Below are 18256 nucleotides of genomic sequence, written 5' to 3'. Positions count from 1 at the left end.
GGCCGACCAGCAAAAGGGTTGCATTAGATACTCATACACAGAGGCCCTTTGTGAATCATAACTTGAACATTATGCTAGCAGGTATTTTTGTGGCTACACTGGGTGGATTCTTGCAAGGCGACGTTACTTGCTATCATTGTTTCTACTTCTCACCCAGAATCGCTCTCCTTCATCCAGCATGCAGTCCTGCATTTCATGGAAAACCTCATGGCGTTCAGCAGATTAACCAACCCATAGACATTTTTGCTGTGTCTCGCACGCCTTCTTCAGTGTGCACTTTGTGTAAGTAAGAATTGTACTGCCTCTGGACGATGTATTATGGATACCTTTTTTATTCTAATTTTTAATTGTTGAATTATGTAAAGGTAAAGTGATACATCAATCTTAATGTCCTTAATTCAAAACAAATAGTTAAAAAAACAAATGCAAAAAAATACCTTTGCAAGGTTCGCGAGACACGTCTTTCTTCGTAATCGTTTTACAAAAACAGTTACTCCTATGAGAAAATACGGGAGATTAAAAATAAATGGATCAGTTGAAACAAAAAAAAATATTAAACTAATTGAAATTCATTTGCAAACATTCTGTCATATAGATGGCACAAAAATACTCCAAGTAAAGTGTGTAATCAAGTTTAGGGAGACAATGAAGACAAATCAGAAAGGGTTACACATTTGATCTATCACTCACAATTAAACACACAACGCTGTACCGCACTCCTTATTTACATATAATCTGACCTTTTGATATATGTATTCAAAGATAATCTAAAATGCAAGTGATACATTTTTGCCCACTTCACCATGTATACGCAGGTACTATCCAGATGTGTGCACACTTAGATACATATGCAGCCGGATAAACCACATATGGGCATCAGCTGACATGTGGATGCTGGGGAAGTGTTGGTGTAACTGAGGCTACAGCACTTAGTATAGTCAAGCAGTCATCAACTGGTTTATGGGTGAAATATAATGCAGGTTTTCGGGGTTCTGCCTCTTCTGGAGCTTTGCAGCTATCTATCAGCTGCAATTTGGCTAAAGTATGAGGTATTATTCAGAAATTAGGTTCTTCAATGCAGTTGTTGAATATGTGATAGGCCCAAAAATAGATGAGCACATGTGTGGAGAAATATAAGTAGAAGGCTGTATGGTAAGATGACTGTATGTACACAGACGACTACATGGAGGGCCTGTGTGGAATAAGTATTTTATGAGTAAGAATTTCAGCCCTACTCTGTCAGAGGATGTGACAAACAGCACACATACTACATGACTCTGATGTAGCGCAAAATACATTTTTCATTGTAGGGGTGAATTATAATCACACATGAAAACTGCATCCGCATATAATCTTTTGCTGTGTTAACTTAAGTGTTAGGATCTATTACTGTAATAACATGAATGTGATGTGTTTAGGCCTAAATCTAGAATATGTGCAGAATTCCTTGGGAAATCAAATGAAACTAGCAGAAAACACTAACAGGAAACACTTGTGTTGTGCAACTGACAATCATTTTATTATTGAATGTGCTTATTAATCATGTTGTTTTATATGTAGATGAAAATATTAACTGTATATGTCTCAATGTTATATACCTGTATAAAGCTGATGTTTCATTTCTCTTATGTTAGCTGAATCTTGTAGACCTGAAATGCATTTCCATGAAAGCTCTCACATTAGAATTACAGTTTGAATTTCATGTGAACGTTGGATTTTGCTCTTTCTCACGTTTATGTTGCAGGTGAAAGAGGCACCTTGTTAGTTAGAATAATGTCTTTGTTTTAGGAGTTAGGCAAGGAGAGAAGAGGATACATTGGGAAGTAATGGCGATAAGAATTATTGCACTTTCTCACCGGAGAGGGCCTAGGAATCAAGGTCATCGTGTTACTGTTGAGAGTAATCGTCATCCCATGGAAAAATACCTATGAGAATGTGGCCTGATCGGATTGCGTGACCTGAAAGCAATCATGGAAAGACACCTGTGATTTTTTGAGTATTGTAAGCAGGGGAAAGAGTCCACTTCTTCTCTGCCTTTGGTGAGAGAGCATCTTAAAGCGAGCTCTGTCTCAATAACTTCATGCTACTGGACCCAACTGAAGTGGAGAGACTGACACCTTTATCTATACTGCCCTGAAGAATGCTTACTTATGGATGTCATGTTAGTGCTAGTGTAGGGATAGTTTAATGCTTTATCTTCATCAACCCTCGATGAAGGAGAAATTAGATTCCTGTTCTCTGATCTTTTGCATCCTGATTCTTGAATGATTTGTCCTGTGTATGCTGCGCCGCCTTAACCTTATTCATAGATTTGGCTTTATATTGGTTCCAATGTATTTCTACACCCTCATCTTGAGGTGTCTGTATGTCAAGTTGTTTTTGGCTTTGTAATAAATCAACTAACCTTATTTAGTACTCTGTGATTATTATGGGCCTGGAGAACTGCAACTGCATTGATTAGCATTGTTAATTAATTTCTCTCCCCTCCACGCTCTCATGCTGAGAAAAAGTACCATCAACTTGAGGTTCTAGAGCAAATCTAGAACATGCTTTTCTGGCTCCTTCAATGCCATGAGCCTTTCATGGACAGTATCAGAAGCATTAGTGCCTACTAGACAATAAGGCCTGCTTGGACTGTCAGCCATGCCTTAGGTCATTATTGTCCGTAGCCTGTAGTGACATGTAAAAGTATAAGAAATTACATGATCAGTTAACAAGACTCCAACTTGTAAGTTTACAAATGATAATCATTGTCGATTCACTTTCTTCAGCTATCTAGGGACTCTGGGTGAAATAAAGTGGATCTGGAAAAGGCCTTGAACTGAAAATTGGCCCCACCTCCTCCACAAGGTGGCATCACACTTTGTACAGACTTCAGGATAAGAACTATGATGCCACAGTTATATACTCCTCACTTTGTCTTTGTATCCTCAGCTGTCACTCTTCGATTTTTGCTTTGGCTTTTGTGATCTCACAACCTCAGCCATTTTAGGCCTTAACAAGCAAAGTTCCAAGGATCAACCACACGATACTCAGCTGTACTTATGTCACTGTGCAGCCTCTACAAGACATTTTTCTTGCCCTGATAAATATGGTTTCTGACAGCTCTGGAAAGTGATGGCGGACCTAAAAATGTGTTGGTGGTCGCAATCAAGAAAGTAAAGTGCTGACATGCTGGCCCCAAATAGAGAGGGCCTCCCAATGCAACTATGCTGTCAAGCCCCAGTGGCGGCTCCTCCACTAAGGCGGAGGAGTATTGTCCACTGCTTCTAAGCAGTGTAACTAAAAGAAAATGATAATAACTGAATGTTGTTATCATTTTATTTGTTCCTGCCACTTTGCGGCTGGCGCGGGCAGGGCTGCTCTGCTCTCAGGGCGGGGGGGGGGGGGAGAGTGGTTTGCCCACTCCAAGTACGCATGAATGCTTGGTCGGCCAAACAGTCATGTGAATTTTGCATGTTCTACACACACTCTGCATCACAGCCTGCGTGGGGAACATGCCCAGGGCCCAATTCATTGGCTGAACCAGACCAATGACAACACTGAATTGTAGCGTTGTGACAGGTCAGGGGAGCCTGGGTGCTTCCTGTTCCTGCCGAGTCCTGACGCGGAGCAGAGACCGGAGAGACGCAGCAGCGCTATGTTTTTTTTATTACCTCCAGCTGCATCTCCACCCCGATCCGTGCCGGCCGCCACTAGCAGGCCCATATTGGTGGCCCTCTGCAAAAGGTTTCTTATGGCAGGCAGCTGTTGCTCTACAGTCAGAAACCAAGCACTTTCCCTGATTCTAAACAAGGTGAAGGAATTGCAAGCTGGTGAAAAAGGACATCTGATGGTTTACATCTACAACCTTCTAAATGACCCCTTTATTGTGGTTTTATTTTTATATTGATTATTAGGTCTGAAAAAAATTCATGCAGTCAATTGTTTTTACAATAAGTACAATAAGAAGGAATGGTTTCTTACCTGTAATCCCAGATCTCTCTCAGGGAAATCTCAATTGAAATCTTAAGCGCTGAATAGTCCCTCCCACGTGCAGGGATCACAGAACACTTTTCATAATATGTCTAATTAAGTGTAGATGTTCGCCTTTCTTCAGGAAGGTCTGGAAATATACTTAAAGCATGAATATTGTGTAGCCTATAAGAAAGCCTATAGTGGCCCGTTTCTTCAGATTTCATTTAAGAAGTGATAATGAATACATATTTACATATAACTTTAAGGCCAATGAAGTGGGAAAAAGTTATTTGACTACTTTCACAAACCCTTTTTAAAAGGAGAAAGATGAAGTAAAAGAAGACAGTGTAGCCCTATAGGCTGCCGTTATGTAAATGTAAAAACGGCCTCTGCGCCTTTAAGGGCCCAAATACTACCAGCATCCCATCATGCCCAGCAAATGGCAGTTGCTTCAGTTCTTTTTGCCAAGATGTGGCAGTGTTAGAAAGGTCCAATAGTCATCTCTGTCTTCTCCACATGGGAGGAGGGAGGGTTGCTTATGACTTCAATGGAGATTACCCTGAAAGAGAACTGGGATTTCAGTATGAAACAGTTCCTTCTCTCTCAGTGGATCTCCACTAATAGTCATAAGCACTGAATTGAATGGAAAACCCACACCCACCAAAGAGCAGTGGAAAAGACAGAGGAACAAGCAATCGACCAGATTATGCAAATACATTTCTCAGGGAAGCCTGTCCTACTTGAGCATCTGTTCTAGCATCTGAATCCAAACAATAGTTTGGTAAAGGTGTGAACAAATGTCCCTGTGGCCACTTTACAGATCTCAGTGATTGGAATATTGCTCATTAAAGCAGTTGTAGCCACTTTCCCTCTAGTACAATGAGCTTTAGGTCTCCCGGAGAGAACCTTACTTGCTTTCAGATAGCACAATAGAATGCTAAACACTCAGTGCTTTAAATGGTCCGGTACTGTCCGGTACGGAGTACCGGCACTTTTTTATTTTGAGCGGGAGAGTACCGGCACTTCTCAAGAGAAAGGCTATACTTTTAACTGGAGAGTACCGGCACTTTTCAGAAACAAGCAGGTACTCTGGTACAGAGTACCTGCACTTCTATTTTTCCATTTCAAGCACTGTAAACACTATCCATCAGGATATGCACTGCTTGGACATTCCTAAACCTGTACGGCCCAGCCCATAGTTTACAACTGGTCCGACTTGCGGATATTTTTTGTTTTGTCCAGATAAAATGTCAAGACTCTCCAGACTTCTAGAGAATGAAGAGTCCTTTCAGAAGGTATAGAAGGGTGCTGAAAGAAAGTAGGTAAGGAAATGGTCTGATCAACTTGAAAGTCCAAAATGACTTTAATAAGGAATTTTGGATGAGTACTCCTAATCACCTTACTGGATGAAAAATGGTGCATGGTTCTCAAGACCATAACCAATGAATTTCGCTAACCCTACTTGCTGATGTGATAGCTACGAGGAACACAGTTTTCCAAAAGAGATGTTGCAACAAGGGTTTGGAAATGGTCTCAAAAGGGACCTGCATGAGGTGTGAGAAGACTACATTGAACTCCCAGGTAGGAGATAGATGCCTTATGGGAGGGAAAACCTTTTTTAAACCCTCTAAAAAATCTTTTTTTTTGTAAGTTTGTTTATTTGCATTTCAATGTAACATGTACATAGCCAAAAGAGAAAGACAAGATAAAAAACAAAGCAATATACGGTTTGCCTTTACGAGAATGCAAATACATTTCCCTTAATGTCAGAGCAAGGAAATTATAGCAATAGAAAAACAAAAACAGAAAAGGAACTGCAACAAAGGGTCGAGAATACTGTGAAGCATATAGGAATCTCCAAGCCAAGTCGTAACAATGTCATCACACAGAAGGGATATTCATTTTACAGGTTAAACAATCGAGGCCCAGATCGTCTAGAGGCCGGTGTCCGTTACAGTAACTATATATTTATCCGTAAGCATCCCAACTCCACCCAACATTCACCCTACCGGCGAGCCCACCCGCAAAAAGATTTTTACTCTGGGGGATACGGATAGAGCCATAACCTCCAGACCCTGTGTTCTGATCCATGTTAAAAAGGGTTCCCAAATATCTCTAGGCCGAGAGGCCACTGGCATCAGTTCCCAGAAGGTTTTGAGCTACTCCTGACAGAATGCAACATCCATAACCCAGGTCTTCACCTTCGGCACACCCGGTCTACCCCAATGAATAGCCAAACGGCTTTTGGCTAATAAGAGCAGCATGGCCAACAATCGCCTAGTTTCTGCCGGAGCGTCCTTCGTGTAGCCTAGCAGCCCCAACAGGACGTTGGTTCCAGTGTCTTTTCTAGTATTTTACTGACACCTTGAATATCTCTTACCAATAGTGTGCAATCTGGGGACAATACCAGGCCAGGTGTGTGAATGAGGCCTGGGCAGAGCCACATCTCCAACACTTTGAGTCCTCCCAGAGCCCCATGCAGTGTAACCGTAAAGGTGTTCTATAATACATGTGTAGAAACTTAAAATGAATCAGGCAGATTTTATAATTTGGAGACAATGCCTCCAGTTGTCCACAGCAGAACCTCCATTGTTCCTCAGTCAGAGGTGTGGGTAGCTCCTCATTCCAGTTCACTAGGGCTTTTGGATGCATGATTGGGGCATCACTTTGCCTTGTGTTATATAAACGTGTTATCAGTCTGTGTTGGGAAGAGTTATGCAGCAATTGCGCTAGGGCATTAAGTTTTGGCGGGGGGATGGGAAAGCCCTGTTCATCTGGCGGCTGGCCGCTCTGAGGCGATAATATAACAACAAATCCGAAAAGTAGGACCTGGACTCCGCATTTGACACCGGCTGGGATATTAAGGTATCTTTCTGATATAAATCTGCAAACGTGTTCCTGCCTAGTCTCCCAGCTCTCTTCACCTCACCTTGATCAGCCAGTACTGGCATCAAGGAGTTATGAGCTAGTATAGCCGAAGGGGCATATATCAGTTCCATACCTGCTCTTGCGTGTAGCCTGTCTCAACCCCAGCACAGCGTTTTTGAGGTGTCTATTTCATTTTTAGGTCTTTAGAATTTCGTGAAGACTGCCACATTCAACGGTGTAGGAGCAACCCTATCCAGCTCAATCGCCACATGTGGCTGAAACGGGGTGGGGTGTATCCAGTAATTGAGAAAGTGGGCCTGAACACAGTAGGGAATATCTGGCGCGCCCAAGCCACCCTGTCCTAGTGACAGCGTAAGCAGCTCCCATGAAACTCTCGCCTGTTTCCCGGCCCATATTAATCTGATCATCAAAGTACTCATCGCTTGAGAAATGCCTGAGTGAGGGGAATTGGGAGATTGACAAATAGATAAAGCAATTTAGGCAACACTATCATCTTCACTATTGCTATCCTACCCTCTAATGACAATGGGAGGCGGGACCAGATTTTAATTTTCTCCGCAAGTCAGGTGATTGCGCCCATAGTTCATTTCCGATAGCTCCTGCACATCTCGGCTAAGCCAAATCCACAGATATTTTACTGGGCCTTCTGCCCATTTCAAAGGTTATTCAAGCGTGAATGGAAACAATGTCGAATTAGACCAATTGATTTGGATTCTGGCGAGGACTCCGAATCTTGTCAGCTCACGTAAGATAGGCGATGTATTTACTGTCGGGTCCCTGATATAGAGTGTCACATCGTCAGCATATAGCGAGATTGTAAGGCCCCTGGATGTAAACCCCACCCCTCTGTTTTGCGTGATGTTGTAGAATCCTAGCCGCCAAAGGCTCCATTGCTATAGCAAACGGGAGAGGGGACAGCGGGCATCTCTGCCTTGTGCCTCGGGTAATAGAAAAGCTCTCCGACAGAAGCCCATTTACACGCAGTCTAGCAGTGGGCTCAGAGTATAGGAAGCTTAATTTGGTCAAGAAAGCCGGGGCTAATGCCTATTCTGGCTAGTACAGCAAACATGTATCCCCATTCGAGAGAATCAAATGCTTTGGTTGCGTCTAGCAGCGCTGCCGCCTTGGGCAACTGGGGGTTAAGGTAATGTAGCAGGGCGAAGACGGTCCTCAGGTTGTGTGATGTGGACCTGCCTGGAATGAACTCAGATTGATCTGGACGGGCAATAAGGGGAAGAAGGGGCTGCAGTCTTTGCGCTATAAGTTTGGCGTAGATCTTATTATCAATGTTGATGACCGATAGCGGGCTTTGTCATTAGGGAGGCTATTTATGACCTTTAAAATGTCATCCACAGTGTAAGGTTTGTCTAGGTAGTCCCTATAAGCCTTGTCGAGCCACAGTAGTTCTAATGATATGTTTGCAGATCTGCATCTATGTCTGGGAACTTAGAAGTGTACAATGTTTTGTAGAAGGTGGCTAGGTGTTTAAGCGTCCTCTGAGACCCTGTTATTGGAACGTTATTGTCATCCAACAGTTCTGTAATATATACCGACTTCCGAGGAGGGCGAAGTGTGTTAGCTAGGGTTTTCCCAGGGCAATCTCCTTCCCCATACCGTCGAGCAGTATGGTATTTCCCCAGAAATTTCACTTCACGGTGGGCTTCGTCTTCGAACTCTGACAATGTTGTCCTAAGTGTTGCCAAGTGTGTTCTGTCACCTATTTTGTAATATTTAGCTTCCCCCTCTTTCATCTGCTGCTCTAGGGTCTTTAGTCGCTGCCTGATTGATTTTAGCACACCAGAATGTTTAGCAATGCAGTGTCCCCTGAAAACAACCTTGAAGGCCTCCCAGAGCGTACCAGTCGAAGACAACGACGCCACATTTTCGGCAAAGTAGTTGGTGATATTGTTCCCTATTTCTTTCCAAAAGGCCTGGTCCAATAGGACATGTGGGGGAGTCTCCAAGTAAATGCCTGCCTATAGGATGTCGGTATGCTGATTTGTAATAAGCAAGGGGCATGATCAGAGAGAGTTTTGGGCAGCAGACGAAAGTCTGTCGTCCAAGCTGCTGTATCTCGGGAGACCAACCAGTAGTCCAATCTGGACCACGCACTGTGTTGAGATGTGATGCAAGATCCTTCGGCTATGTCAGGATTCCATAATCTCCAGACGTCCACCAGCCCATTTTCCCGCATAAGTGTGTTGGGAGCTTCACTGGCTCTGAGGTGTAGTCTGCGTGATGACCCCCGTCCGTCCAGCGCATCATTTAATACGGCATTAAAATCAACCCCCCAGACTAAAGTGTCACGTCCCATGCTTTCAACATTTTTTTTAAAATTCTTTTTATTAACTCAAGAAACAAGCTTCAGATATAAGCAATTGAGAGTACAATTACAGAAAGCATTTCCCAGACTTAACAATACTCAAACAATATCGCACATCAGCTTTCAGGGAAAACGGACATGGATCCCCCCCACCCCCCATCAATATACATCTCTAAACCACCCAGGAAGCCTATCAAAGACATGCTTTCAATTTTTGCCCACACATTGTAGAAAAAGTCTGGTTCATCAGTGTTGGGCCCATAAATGGCCGCCATTGTCATTTCTGATCCACCCAGAGAGCAGTTGAGAAGTACGAATCTACCCTCCGGGTCTAAGTGGGATTGTACTAAATTCCATTCCAGCCCACGGCGTATAAATATAGTCACCCCCCTAGCATAGTTAGAGTACACCGCTGCATAAATGTGCCCCCAATGTCTATGCTGTAGCCTGATTGTAGATGTGTTGGTCAGGTGGGTTTCCTGCAGAAAGCAGCAGCCTATCTCATGCCTTGTCAAGTAGGCCCGGACCAGCCGGGCTTTACGGTGGTCATTCAGACCCCTGGTGTTCCACGTTAAGTACTTAATAGATGCCATGCGTAGTTAAAACAGGGTGCGGTGCATTACCTGGTCCCTGCTTGGCCACCGACCTACGGTAGGTGTTCTGATGCCAAATTGAATCTCTGGACCAGTGAGTCATATTCATTCTGCGTATTCCTGTGTGTTCTGTTATTTAAGGCCTGGTGCCGTTTTACGTATTACCTCAAGGCTGATATTGATACTAAACCTGTTCTGCACTGTAACCCAAAACATCGCCCCCCCACAAACAACAACCACCCAATTAAGTTGAGATTCAATATCCCACCCTACCTCAAAAAACCCACAACACCCCGACAACATAGTGAAATAACCAATATATCTCCGGCATACACCCTGACCAAAGGTCAGATGGCTGAGAATTATCTAGTGGACCGTCTGTTGTTACCTTAACAAGGGTACAATGGTATACAAGATCAAACGACATAATACATCACCGACTGCCTCTTCCACATGACCACGGTTCTGCCACATGCCCAAGTTCAATCATTGTCACTTAGCCCTGCCTCTACTCGCCCCACCGCAGGCAGCGATCACCTACTGCCCACTACATGCTTGGCAAATTTTAAGGCAGATTTTGCATCAGAAAAATGGTGTTGATTGCACTCTAGAGTGACTTTTAACTTGGCTGGGTATAGTAGTGCGTATAGGATCCCAGCTTGACGAAGGATGCGTTTAGCTGGCACAAACTCCCGTCTAGCCGCTAGAACAGCAGGTGTGAAATCTAGAAAGATGGAGATTTGATTGCTTTGATGAGTAATTTGTCCCATATCCCTGGCAGCACGGAGTATTCCATCTCGATCACGGTAATTGAGTAGTTTCGCGAGGATAGGCCTAGGCGTGCCAACCCTTCACAGCACAGACTACTTTCTTGCCATGGCCTCCCCTCTCGCAGTCCGATGCCTTCTCGCTGCCCCTCTTCGTGCTTCGTCGCCCGCACGCATTGTCATTTGCAATGCAATAGGTCTCGCGTAAATGCGAGTCCTATTGCATTGCCAATGCTTGTTTCCTCCATCTTTTCTTCATCTCTCTGTTTCCACCGTCTCTCTCTCTCTCTCTCTCTCTCTCGGTGCCTCTGTCCCTCTCTTCTTGCTTTCTTCCACTCTCCACCCCACTCTCGTTGTTCGTGTCTTACTGTCGCTCTCGAGTACTCCCTCGTGCCTAGCTTTTTGAGTGTTTTACGTTCGCCTCTCTCTTGCTTTCTTCCCGCAGCCCCCGACAATCTCTCTGTTTGTTTCATGTTCATAGTTTAGGAGGCCATTACTCCCACTTCGGGGCATTTCCTGACACCAGAATATAACTTACGTGTCCCCCACTGCAAACCTCACAGCCGTGGGCGCCTGGACAGCCACAGATTGAGACGGAAAAGGAACATCTCATTAACAACTGGGGAATGAAGGAATGCTAACTCCTGTTTGATGACAGCAGCTGATGAATAGCTGGTCCAGAGGTCGCCACCATCAGTCACAAAAGAGCAATCTGTTGTTTTTTCTCATCATAACTGAAATACAAAACTTTGTAACTATTGTGTCCTGCCACAGAGAAACCGCTTATAACGCTGTAGCGCTAGAACAGATGAGCGTGCATCCCAGCGGCCTTTTCTCTTTTTTTTCTTTGTTAAGTTTTTTCATGCTGTGATTAATCTATGCATAACGCGTGCACAGCATAGTGCACTGGTGAGGGTGCGTGCATGCATGTGGTGAGTGTGCGTGCATGTGGTGAGGGTGCGTCCGTGCATGTGGGGAGTGTGCATGCATGTGTGCTTAAGTATAACTGTGTGCTTGAAGGCCCCAAATTAGGGATATCAACATATCATGTAGGGCTGGTTCACAAAAGCGTTCATGAGTACCGGATGTAGTACTACATTTGATATACTCTCACACGCCCTTGTGAATCCTCCTGAAATGTCTGACTCCCTATTAGTAGGAGTGCAGAGAGGGCACTGTGGATTCTATATGTATTAATTGTATGTGTTCCATGGATATTCCAATTGTTCTATGGATATTCCAATTTTATTTTCCTTTTAGAAATTTTGGGACCAATCCACAAAGGCATTTAAAAGTACATAGTGGTAGGAATACTACTTTCCGTACTCCAAAATGCCTTTGCGACTAGGCCGCTGAATGTTAGGGTTTGGGCATGTGTTCTTGTGCATGCAAGAGTGTGCACACATTCTTTTGCATGCAAATATGTTTGAATATGTCTGCGTGCATCTCTAAGTGTGTTTGCGTGACGTTTTCATTGCTTGTGTTTCGGTTCAGGGAGGACCTGGTCTGGCAGTTCGGGTAGAATTGTTCCTATTGGAGCAGGGTCAAGACTGATTTGAATGGCTGGGTCCAAACTGAGATGGCATGGTAGGCAAAAGAACGATGGGTTGGAATGCTACCCCGAGCGATTGCAAGTGCTTAGACTTATTGCAAGTATTCCTCCCTTCACCTTTTGTATGTTTGTTGTAACGTCCTACATGACTGGGGGTATGCCCAAACGTGGGTCCCTTGCTCATTGTATCACTGAAACCAGGCTACGTGAAACTGAAGGGCCCCAATAAGGGTGAAACTGGAAAGGGGGTGCTTGTGTACCAGTTTGGTAAGATTCATTCACATTTGTGTGTTTGAAGTGTTTTTGCTCCCATCTAGTCCATGGAATCTTAAAATAAATCTAAATATAACCCTTCAATTTCTTGACTGTTCATCAACACTATTTCATGGAAAATCAGGTCAGAGCCAACATTTACCAAAAACATCCCCAAAAAGCAGTCACTTTCAAACACATACAATAGTACAACATCAGTTAAAATTCTAGAAAAAAACCTAAAAGTGAGTCATTTATTCTTGACTGGAAAATATGAAAATGCCAGGCCAGGCCCACTCAAGACAGGTAACCCTAGCTTTGCTGAAGTAAATGTAGAATGGGCCCCAATGCTAGCATGTAAAATGTCTCCATTCCCCCATTCGGTAGGAAAAAACAACCATAATTGAGGTGCAGAGGGAAGAATTACTCTCAGTCTCTGGTAATTACTTAGTGTCAGTGACCAACCCTACATGTGGTTGGCGAACTCAGAAGTGGATCTGATGCTCATTGCCATTGGATGGAAGCTGGACCTCACTGATAAGGGCGAAAAGGGCCAACATTGGACTGGGATTGCTTATGTTCCCCTCTGGTCAGTATCTGGCATGGTTCTTTGTGCTGGGCTGTTCCTACTGGAGCAGGCTCAATCTGATTTGGGTATGGCTGATTTGCACTTTGGCTAAAGTGGCAGAGCGGACAGAAAATGTTACATTGGGATGTTACCTGAGTGGTTGAGATGAATTCAAGCATTCTACTATTCACTCTTTCCATTTTAGGTCTATCGTTAACCAAGACCTTTTGATTTTAGTAAAATTATATATATAATATACTTAGTTATAAAGGCTGTCAGCCAGCCCTCTTCTGAAGGTACTAAAGGGAACTACACTGTGTATGGATGTGTTCCTTGGGAAGGGCAGAATGTCATCTCTCTCACAGTGAAATAAACCAGTGACTGAAATGGGATAACCCTTTTCCCCATGTAGTAGGCTGAAGAAAAATATGAATGGCACAACAGGCCAACGGTGAAAGAGGGCTCACTGAAAGCCCCTATAAGAATATTATATAAATAGACCTAATTAGTGCTGCAGCTTCCTGGCCAGCAATCTGGTTCAGTTCAGTGCCATCCAAACCCATCCAAAGAGGTCAATAAAGTACCACTTAGGTTCAGAAAAAGCATTTCAGTCTAGCATCATCAAGCCAAATCACACAGTTGATTGCAGTATAATCCAATTCCACCTGCACATTCCCTCAGGACCATTACCAAGGTGGCACGTTCTTTCATGCTCGATGCTGTTCAGAGGTGCACCAGAACAATACTGCTGCTGGAAAGGTCCTCAGAGAAATCTCTAATTTAGATTCTAAAAGCCAAAAGTTTGAACCAAAAAGTAAGGTGGATAGTTCAACATCTAATGCAGACCATTGTACTGGGAATTAGATTGAAAAGCAAAAGTTTTTTTTTTTTAATTTCTCAAATGATACATTGTTCCGGAATAAGGAAGGTGCACACAATGCGGAGTCAATGAATCAGGCCAAAGTTATCCAAAATTGCTTCTTTTTATTAAGTTAATCATAACTGGCACACAGCCAACGCGTTTCGTTCCTGGTTGCCAGAGGGAATATGTCAGGGCTGTAACAATTATAAACAAACATAACGTAAATACAACATAACAACACAACGAAAATAATTTTAAAAAAACACAATCCAGAGATGACCTACATGAAACCACAATTATATAAGACATCAATACATTACAAAAAATGCACAATTCCACATTAGTTAAACATGTATACATTACATCAAACAGACAAAAAATCAATTCATATTTCCAAGAGAGAAAAGAGAAAAGCAAACAAATAATACTAAAATCAAAGACCAAATACAGTACCTACAATGAATAAACATATACATATATACAATACGAAAATATCGAGCAGTGAAGTACAAAACTACAACAAACAACACATAATTATCAAAAAAGGACTTAAAAATACCTCAGATGAGGTTGAGTACAGACGAACAAGTTACTTACCTTCGGTTACGCTTTTTCTGGTGGATACAGTATCTGCCTGTGGATTCCTCACCTTGTGAATATCCCCTGCGCCAGCAACATCCGTAAACTTGTGTAGCAGTCCACGCCGATGAGGTCGAAGACGACGTCACAGAGACACGGTTCCGCTCGCGACTCCGCTGACGTCACCGGCTCCATAAGAAGACCTCGTTGGCGTGATGACGTCAGTTCCCTTTTTTCCGCGCCGTCGACGCCAAAGGATTTCGGGAATCTCTATCTGTAGCTGCACTGTTACTTTGTGTTTCTACTGGATTTCTCTGTTCCTTTGTTCGAAAAAATGTCGACAAAGAGATCGGGCTTCAAGCCCTGTCGTGAATGTGGAAAACATATGTCGATCACGGATCCACATGACGACTGTGTATGGTGTTTATCATCTGATCATTATATGGATGGATGCTCTTGCTGTCGCAAGATGAGCTCCAAGGCTCTCAAGGAAAGGGAGGCGAAACATTCTGGATTCGCCTGCTGGTCCTTCGTCTGCAGTGGCCTCACCGGCTCTGGCTACATCTCCGGCTCCGGTTCCATCTCCGACGCCAGTTCCATCTCCGGCCCCGGGTTCAGCTCCGGTGGAGGAGCTTCAAGCACCGGGTGAGCCTGTGACGCCTCTAATTCCACCGTCGGCGCCGGTTGGCCCGAGTCCGGTGATGCCTGATCAGTACCCTGTGTTCCCTGGACCAGGTCAGGACCCCTCGCATTATTTAAATGCTATGTACGGGTTATTTTCGAGAGCCATGTACACCACTGGTGCACCTTCGGGTCCGATGGGTCCAATGGCCTTCAATATGGGGGTGCCTCAAGTATATCCACAGGCCCCTTTCATGCCATTTTTTCCAGCTACGCCATCTTGGCATCTACCCGCGCCGAGGACATCGACGCCGCTCCCTTCTTCACCGGCGCTGGCTCTACCTCGTTCTACGCCGGCTGCTCCTGTGGATCCACGTTTGACGCCGGCACCGGCGCCGTCGGATTTTAACACGGCGCCGCCGATGCCGTTTGAACGAATCCGGTCCAGGAGGGAAGCTCAAAGGGTGCTTGATGAGCGAAGGTACCTTTTGGAAGAAGCAGAAGAGGGAGAGCTGGTGGAGTCTGACGAAGTTTTTGAAGAACTTAAAGAGGCTAGTGGATTGGATTTGTCTCCTGAGTGGGAAATTCTCCACCTTACGATGAACCCTCGAAGGATGTGGCTCCATATCATGCAGTCATTAGGAAGGAAGCTGAACTGTTAGATCTTCAGTTGCCTACTACTGAATTGAAATCAAATATTCTGACAGAAGTACTGCATTCTCCTACTACAGTTTCAGAGCCATTATTGCCTTTTAATGAGACCATTATAAACCCTGTGTTGGAGGTGTGGCGTAAGCCTTTTTCTGCTCCCGCAGTCTCTAAGACGGTTGCTAGGAGGTATAGGACAGCTGCAGGGGACCCTGAGTTCTTAACATCATATCCATCGCCTGAGAGCCTGGTGGTTCAGGCTGCTGGTTCAGGAAAATCTAAGGGTGCTTTTCCTCAGGTTCCGGGGGACAGAGAGGCTAAAAAGCTGGACCAGTCGGTCAAAAAGGTCTTTTCATCGGCCAGCATGGCACTAAAATCAACAAATGCCACTTGCCTTTTGGGACGCTATATTCATGCGCTCATGGACTCTGCTAAGAAACTGGCACCAAAACTATTTGAGGAGGATAGGGTTGGTTTTAATGAGGTCTTGACGGATGCCCAGGCAGCAGCACGTCAGGTGATCTAAAGTGGGCTGGACACTGCGGATTCAGTGGCAAGAGTCATGGGGTCTTCTGTTGCCACTAGGAGGTGTGCGTGGCTGAAGTCTTCTGAGTTTTCCCCGGATGTACAGTCAACACTGTTGGACTTGCCATTTGATGGCTCTGGTTTATTTGGCAAAAAGGCAGATGCTGCTCTTGAACTTTTTAAGGAAAGCAAGGCTACGGCTAAGTGGTTGGGCCTTCAATCCCAGTCAAGGGGATCGTTTAAAAGATACAGGGGTTTCGGAAGGGCAACCTTTCGTTCCTACAGGCAGACCCAACAGCAACAGCAGCAAGGCTCTCTGTATAAGGGATACAGAGGTAGAATCAGGGGTCGCACACGTGGCCGTCAGCTCTCCTCCTCCTCCTCTTCCTCAGCCCCTCCCACCACCGCAAAGAAGCCCTAGATCCACCATTCTGGATCATGCTGGTCCTGTGGGGGGGCCGGCTTACCCATTTTCTACAAGATTTGGAATCGGTTACTACAGATCTTTGGGTTCTAGATCTTGTAGAAAATGGGTACGCCCTTCCCTTTCGGGAATTCCCTCCAAATTACCCTCCTTGTCAAAGGGCTTGCTCAGAGAACCACCGTCTTCTCCTACAGGAGGAAGTCCTGAAGTTACTACAGAAAGGTGCGATAGAGGTGGTTCCAGAGCAGGAGAGGGGTCAGGGATGCTACTCCCGGTATTTCCTGCTTCCGAAAAAGGACGGCAGATTGCGTCCGATATTGGACCTCAGGATCTTGAATCTTTATCTAAAGCAAGAGAAGTTCAAGATACTCACCCTTGCGCAGGTTCTTCAAGCGCTGAATCAGGAGGACTGGATGGTGTCGATCGACTTTCAGGATGCGTATTTCCACATCCCCATCCTGAAGTCGCACAGGAAGTATCTCCGGTTTACGGTAGGATCGCAACATTATCAGTTTGCGGTCCTTCCGTTTGGTCTTACTACTGCACCCCGAGTCTTCACAAAGGTAATGGCAGTGGTGGCAGCCCATCTCAGAAGGTCGGGGATTTCCGTTTTCCCCTATCTGGACAACTTGCTGATCAAAGCGGAGTCGCCAGAGAAGGTGCTACATCATCTGCAGGATACAACTCAGCTGTTGTTCAAATTGGGTTTCTCGATAAACGTGCCCAAATCTCACCTGGTGCCCTCTCAGCGCAACCTGTTCATAGGTGCGGTACTGGACACTACTGTGTGTCGAGCATTCCCTCCTCCTCAAAGGATTCTCGACATACAGGAAATGATTCCTTTATTTTGCAATGGAGCGGTCTTTCCAGTCCTGAAGGTCCTTCGCCTGCTCGGTCTGTTTGCTTCCTGCATTCTGTTGGTCAACCATGCACGCTGACACATGAGGGCGCTCCAGTGGTGCCTCCGCAGGCAGTGGTATCAGCACAAGGGAGATCTCAGGGAGTCTATGAGGAACTCCGGAGAAGCTGCGGCGGATCTGTCTTGGTGGAGCGTGTAGGGCAATCTGTCTCAAGGAAAGTCCTTCCATCTACCTCCATCGGTGGCCACAGTGATAACGGATGCATCCACTTTAGGGTGTGGTGCGTATCTGGGGGATCTGGAGATCAAAGGACTTTGGTCTCCAGAGGGGTTGCTTCACATCAACCTTCTGGAATAGCGGGCAATTTGTTTGGCACTCAAGGCCTTCCTCCCTTCCCTTCGCAGTCTGTTCAAGTCCTGACGGACAACACTACCGCGATGTGGTATGTCAACAAGCAGGGAGGAGTGGGGTCTCTTTGTCTCTGCAGAGAGGCTCTGCGTCTATGGTCCTGGGCTCAGGACCATCAGATTTGTCTGATGGCAAATCATCTGGCTGGGGTGCTGAACGTGCGTGCGGACAGTCTCAGTCGGCAGTTCTCCGCCGACCACGAGTGGAGACTCCATCCGGAGGTGGTTCGTCACGTTTTTCGGGCGTGGGGGACTCCTCGGATAGATCTATTCACCACCCGCGAGAACGCGCACTGCCCGTCATTCTGCAGTCTCCAGTTTCCGATGCAGGGGGCGTTGGGGGACACGTTTCAGTTGAGTTGGGGCTCACAACTCCTTTACGCGTTTCCTCCCATACCCTTGATTCCTCGGGTTCTGAGGAAGATTCGC

At 45.1% G+C, this 18256-nt stretch overlaps 1 protein-coding gene across 1 annotated transcript in view; it reads right to left on the bottom strand.

Moving 5' to 3' along the window:
• RFX8 (regulatory factor X8) overlaps window positions 1–18256 on the bottom strand; it is an 816960-nt gene that overhangs the window by 240259 nt on the left and 558445 nt on the right. Inside the window, exon 10 of the mRNA XM_085620509.1 lies at window positions 438–496. Within this exon, the coding sequence (XP_085476635.1) occupies window positions 438–496 (59 nt within the window). The remainder of the gene's footprint in view (window positions 1–437; window positions 497–18256) is intronic.

This window comes from Triturus cristatus, chromosome 8 (genome assembly GCF_964204655.1).
Source record: "Triturus cristatus chromosome 8, aTriCri1.1, whole genome shotgun sequence".
NCBI lineage: Eukaryota > Metazoa > Chordata > Amphibia > Caudata > Salamandridae > Triturus > Triturus cristatus.
Note: the sequence above shows the minus strand (reverse complement) of the source record. Positions and strands in the feature narration are given on the sequence as shown.